Source organism: Fulmarus glacialis, unplaced genomic scaffold (assembly GCF_000690835.1).
Source record: "Fulmarus glacialis isolate BGI_N327 unplaced genomic scaffold, ASM69083v1 scaffold49031, whole genome shotgun sequence".
NCBI lineage: Eukaryota > Metazoa > Chordata > Aves > Procellariiformes > Procellariidae > Fulmarus > Fulmarus glacialis.
Window position 1 is genome coordinate 20,866 of NW_009195624.1, and position 5,906 is coordinate 26,771.

Sequence of the window (5,906 nt, forward strand, 5' to 3'; positions counted from 1 at the left end):
CCATGGAAGCTGGGCTGGTGGAGTTCACCAAAATTAGCAAGAAACTCAAGTAAGGAAAGTTTAGCTGTTGGTAGCATAATTACTGCAGTGCTGCAGGTGTTGATGGCCATCTACAAAAGGATAAATTACCTGACAACTGACTTGGCCATGTGTAATAGAGTGTATTTATGTATACAACTTACATACATAAACTATATGGAAATCAGAGATTAGGAAAATCCTGGTAAGAACTAATCCCAAGTAATTTTTGTGGGCAGTGTTACAAAAGGAAAAATGCATTTTTCTAATCTTTTATGGATTTATCTCACCAAAAGGTGAGGAAGGTAAAGCAGTACCTATTTTAGGCACTTGATGGTAATCTTGGTGCCCAATTTAAACTGCTTTTGTGGAGATGCACAGGCAGTGTGTAGTAAGAAGTAAAAAACCTTCTTTCCAGCCTGAAACTTCAGCCAGTGGCTTATTGTTCTTAGTTGTACTGTACAGCCATGTTTTCCTAGTGGTGTCGACTTTTTCTGTCTGGATACAGTGCAATTTGAGGACAGAACCACTTAGTCATACAGTAACTCCATCAAATAACCTGGCATGCCTGTGGTCAAATCTGAAGTATGTGCGCAGTGAATCTTGATTTACTACATATTTGCTATATATCCATTTATAGAACTCTGTCTGGAACAATCTTCAATAGTTACATAGCAATCCTAATTATACTTACTGAGATGCAGTGGTGTATTTCTGCAGAGCGATCAGATACTTCTCAGGCTGTAGTGATACTAGCGTTTGGGTAGAGAGTTAGCTAAAAGAGCTGAGGTCTATTCCCTTCTGTTAAGGAAATACTCACCCTAGAGTATCATGCAGCAAAATAATGCCGCACCTGAATTTATGGTAATGAAAAGCTCTCTGCTAGACTACCTTAGTAACTCGATAGATGATTCTAGGTTTGGGAAGTTACTCTAAGGAAGTCTGATATACCCAAGCATTGAACTGCCTGCTTTTAATAACTGGGGGGAACAGTCCCTAATTGCTGATTTCATACAAAATATTAGGTTGGAAGTACAGCATTTCTCATGCTGTACACACATGCTCTGTTTGGCTATTTTTTGTCTTTGAACACTGTAATAACTCCTACTGAAATTCCATCTGTCCGAGATCTGGTGTATAGAAATATTTCCTCTCCCTCGTGTTTGCATAGCCTAAAATGGAATCATGTCAGAGAGCAGTTGGATACCTTTGCTGCTATTGCAAGTGCTTCCAAAGGGGGAAGAATTGGAATTGAGGAGTTTGCGGAGTACTTGAAGCTGCCTATTTCAGATGTCCTCAGAGAGCTGTTTCTACTCTTTGACAGGGTGAGTAGTCGGCTAACTGACTCGTTGACAATGTTTTGTTAACTATCACATCCCAAAAGGATATTTAATTCATTATGTCCAGCTTAGTAAATGCTTCTTAGTTAGCAATTCCTGTAGGCAAGATAGGTGACTCTTACAGTTTCCTTCTTAAGTTTCGATGGAAAAAGTTTGGTCAGCTTGTAGCTTGTGAGATGACAGCCATCTCTTGGACCAAGTTGCTGCACCACCATCAGATGATAATCTTCATGCTGGTAATGGCTGAATATTTCCTTTTGCCTACCCTAGGTTTTGAGCTTATGTACACTCTGACAGCATAATTAACTGAGGTAGTTGTAAGTAGATAATTTAAAGCAGATTGAAGCGGACTAGAGTGTATGTTCCTGCTGTGTTTGTGAAGGGTGCTATTAGACATTATAAGGACTCCTCTTGCCTAGCTCCAGCCATAAAGGAGGCTATGTGTTAATCTGATCATTTAGGCTTTCCTCCATAGCAGTGGTTATCTCTCCCATTTTCTACTTCTCTCTGAGGATGAGAAAAATTGCTCTGTGGATGCACCCCTCTGACTATACCAGAAGCACGAGTGACTAGAGTGTAGCATAGAATGCATCTTACTTCTAGGCATCCAATAGGTGCTACAGTGCAAGCAACATGTTGTACTGCAAGTGGTTATGAACTGGAGTTTTTCTTATCGTAGGAGCTCTACCAACTCAGCGTCACTCTTCCTGATCAAGTTAGCTCTAGCAGTACGCCTGTCCTTGGGAGGTCATTGCATTGTGTGTGCCGATTAAAACTGTTCAGGGTTTTTCCAGATAAAAAGGTTTTACAAGCTCTAAAATACAGAATAGTCAAATATATTTCCTTAATTGCTGAATGCATTGAAGCTCTAAGCAGTACTCATCCTTTCTTCATTCTTGCCTCCCCGTCTTGGACCATTGGCTCCTATGAACATGTAGTCAGAGTCCTGAAGCACAGTACCTACAATAGAAATACGGTGTGACAACCAAAATAATTAACAGCAATCAAGACTCCTTTATTTTTCTCTATCTGGCACAACAGCATCAGTGACTAGAATTAGCAATGTAACTCTCAATTCATGAAAAAGTTGAAGGCATAAAAGATGGCAAGAACAGACAAGACTCTAGTAAGCTTTCGCTGCATTCATCTTTAAGGAGATCGGCTTAATTGATGAACAGTCACACTAATGTGGCAGGGCTCTTTTCAAATTGCTTCAATTATGAGCACAGGTATTTTGAGACTTCTGCTCTGTGGCCTTCAGCCTCATCGTTGGTTTTTTTTTTTTCTAAAAAGATTCCTCAAATCACATAAAGCTAACTATGCAGAGAAGAAAAAAAGAAATAGAGGCATATCAACAATTGACAGAAACTACTGAGCCAGGAGATAACTCTGGCAGCTGGAGACATGCACAGACATGGTGAAGTCTAAGCACGCAGATAAGATGCGTTTTGCCCACGCCCAGCTCAGACACAATACGGCTTTGGAGAGTTACAGAAGCACTGAATCTCCGAGTCACTCCCTTCAAAAAATCTTCGCGATGTTCCTTGCTAAAGCTTTGCTAAGTGGAGGAAGTGGTAGTGGTCGTGGAGGGAGCCTTGCACGTGGCCTTGGAGGTCTCCTAACAGGAGGTGGACATGGAGGGAATCTTGGAGGACTTGTTGGAGGTCTTGTCAATCTTATAAGTGAAGCAGCAGCTCAGTATAATCCAGAGCCACCTCCACCTCCTCACAATCATTTTACGAATGTGGAAGCTTATGAGAGTGAGGAGATCAGACAGTTTCGTCGCCTTTTTGCCCAGCTGGCTGGAGATGATATGGAAGTGTGTGCCACAGAGCTAAGGGACATCCTGAACAAAGTCGTTTCCAGACATCAAGACTTGAAGACAGATGGCTTCAGCTTAGACACATGCCGTAGCATGGTAGCTGTCATGGACAGTGATACAAATGGCAAACTGGGCTTTGAAGAATTTAAGTATCTGTGGAACAACATCAAGAAATGGCAATGTGTATACAAGCAGTATGATACCGATCAGTCAGGCACCGTTGGGAGAGCTCAGCTGCCGGGTGCCTTGAAGGCTGCAGGGTTCCACCTGAACGAACAACTCTGCCAGGTAATCGTGCGCAGGTATGCTGACGAGGACGGTAGCATGGATTTCAACAGCTTTATTAGCTGTTTGGTACGACTGGACAGCATGTTCCGGACCTTCAAGTCCCTGGACCGAGATGGAGATGGACAGATCAAAATGACCATTGAAGACTGGCTGCAGCTGACCATGTATTCGTGAAGGCATAACAGAGAAGAATAAACTTTGTCTGGAAGATATACATGGAAGCCTATAATCCTGTACTCTAGAACTGTAGTATTTCTTTGTTCTAAGGCAGATGTAGCTAGTGGTACGTAACTCAGCTTGAAGTGTTGCGATTCCTCTTGTGCATGCATTAGTCTGCTTTTCTGAAGGGTTTGTGTAAGTTGTCAGTTGGACAGCTGCATAAGTCTGTCTCAGAAAACTATCTCTAGACTCTGAAGTGAAGGAATATGTTGAAGGATCAAAGGTTAGTTATTCCTTCATGTAAAGCGGCTTGTATATGAGTATAATTATTATATAAAAAGCTCGTAAGTTTGGTCTTGCTTTGTGATGTTACTGTTCCAATTTGTTAGCGTTCACTAAGCTGGAATAAAGCTCTGCTTGCCTGAAGGCAATCACTAGTAAAGAGAATTGTGCAGTTATTTCTAACAAGGGGAAAAACATGAGAGTTGCAATAACTATAATGATCAATGAATTTACATAATCATATTTAATTTCCTTCCTACTTCTTTTTTTTCACGCTTGTCTGCTGAAGCGAAACCTGAGTGGTATTGTCAGTTCTACCTGCTGGCCAGGACAAAATTGAAGACTTGCATAAGGCTACTTTTACAACCTTTTTTCCTTCCTACAATTCTATTAACTAGTATTTTCTCTCTTTCCTTTAAGCCTTATTATAGTTATCATGAAAACAACTTAAAATACTACATTTATATTTAGAGAAGCTTGCTGTAATAGTGCAGTCACATAGCATACAGCCAGCCAAAATCAACTTCTGGCTACCCGAGTTAAATTTTATCAGGGTGCAGCATCCCACTCAAGCTAGTTATGCATTTCTGTCCAAGATGTCAATTTTTGAGTAAAAGAAAAAGGAATAATGTAAACTGTCAAAGGTGCATTTCTTTGAATTAAGGATTACATAGTTGAAAACAGCTCTTGCACTGCAATGTAACAAGGCAGATTTCTCAGCAGGGCTCTGCTGCTTTAAAAGAAAATTGTCTAGGGTGTGTACTAGCTGACTGGAATGTGAAAGGGTGAGTGGAATAGCACAGCCTGCGCACTACAGCATTCTCCAGATGTAAGAGTCCACATACCCTTGCCCCTCCCCAGGGAGACATCAGTGACTAATTGAGAAATACCACACAATACCTGCAGGGCATCTGAATACTAATGGGGTACTGTGGTTTGGTTTTAAATTTCCATAGCTTTGATTTCTAAATCTTGCAGTTACACTTGGCAAATAGTATTTTCCAAACTGATGAAATCTCCTCCCTGGTATACTTGCAGAAGCCTTTTCCTTGTAACCTAGGAAAAAGTAACTTACAACTTTTGCCCAGACTTTTTTCCTCCTGCATTTTGTTTAATACCAAACTAGGTGACAGAAACAGTAAAAACATTCGTATTAGCCCAAATTGTGATGAAACAGGTCAATTCCTTCCTAATGGCATTCACCCCCCTCGCAGTTATTCAATGGAAAAGCACAAAATTATCCACAGGGCATTTGGGCTCTTGAGTAATAGAAAACTGAGCACGAGGGAAAGCGTGATACCTCTAGGTAAGCACCATCTTACAGGTTTGTTTCAGAATTTCCCTTTCTGATTAGTTAGAACTTGCATGTAGCAACAGGCAGTGGAAATTTTGGAGTTACAGCAATAGCCTCTTAGATGATGAGCCTGGTGCATCTGCAGTTCCTCCTCAAATGGTCCAGTTGTAGCTTCTCTGTGGTAGCCCTGTAAGTGACTCAGGGTTTACTTAGCTATTCAGAACAGGAATGACTAGCGCACGTTTACACACACACACAAAACTGATTTTTCCTGTTGCTTTACATAGTGACAAAAAAATTTGGGGGCAGTAGTACTTTTTAAATTTTATTGACTGCATCTGTCTTGCAGAGAGCTTTGCCAACTGCATAAAGCTAACTGATTATCTAGCCCTAATTTCCTCGTGCAACTCTAAATGGAGACTGTTCATGACAATACCAAGTTTCTTGTTTCCTGAAGTGTAAGATTTACTGTATTACATAAAAAAACCCAACAAAACCCTAGTTACCATAGCATGCTATAGTGAAAATAGTGGCAGAAAACTAGTTACCTTAAAGAAAACAAGGATTGTTGAGGTTATGCTATGTTTTGGTTATTTTGTGTAACATAAATACAAATACATAAATATTGATGTTCTACTTTGCTACTTAGAGAAGTGGAGCTCAGGTCACATGTTGCTTCCTGTCCTGGTTTCGGCTGGGATGG

General features: G+C 40.7%; 2 protein-coding genes across 2 annotated transcripts in view; both read left to right on the forward strand.

Moving 5' to 3' along the window:
- LOC104084341 (lysophosphatidylcholine acyltransferase 2-like) overlaps positions 1-2,340 on the forward strand; it is a gene marked incomplete at its 5' end in the record, with an annotated part of 17,186 nt that extends 14,846 nt beyond the window's left edge. Inside the window, 3 exon segments of the mRNA XM_009588138.1 lie at positions 1-49; positions 1,190-1,343; positions 2,038-2,340. The exon segment at positions 1-49 is cut by the window's left edge and continues 31 nt beyond it. Coding sequence (XP_009586433.1) covers positions 1-49; positions 1,190-1,343; positions 2,038-2,340 — 506 coding nt within the window.
- Positions 2,341-2,849: 509 nt separating this feature from the next.
- On the forward strand, positions 2,850-3,834 carry LOC104084340 (calpain small subunit 1-like). The gene has a single exon (XM_009588137.1). The coding sequence runs from the start codon at positions 2,896-2,898 to the stop codon at positions 3,640-3,642; it is 747 nt and encodes a 248-aa protein (XP_009586432.1). The 5' UTR covers positions 2,850-2,895; the 3' UTR covers positions 3,643-3,834.
- The last annotated feature ends 2,072 nt before the right edge of the window (positions 3,835-5,906 follow it).

What these genes read in the sequence shown, in the direction of transcription:
- LOC104084340 (XM_009588137.1), top strand. Translation starts at nt 2,896, where the DNA reads ATGTTCCTTGCTAAAGCTTTGCTAAGTGGAGGAAGTGGTAGTGGTCGT.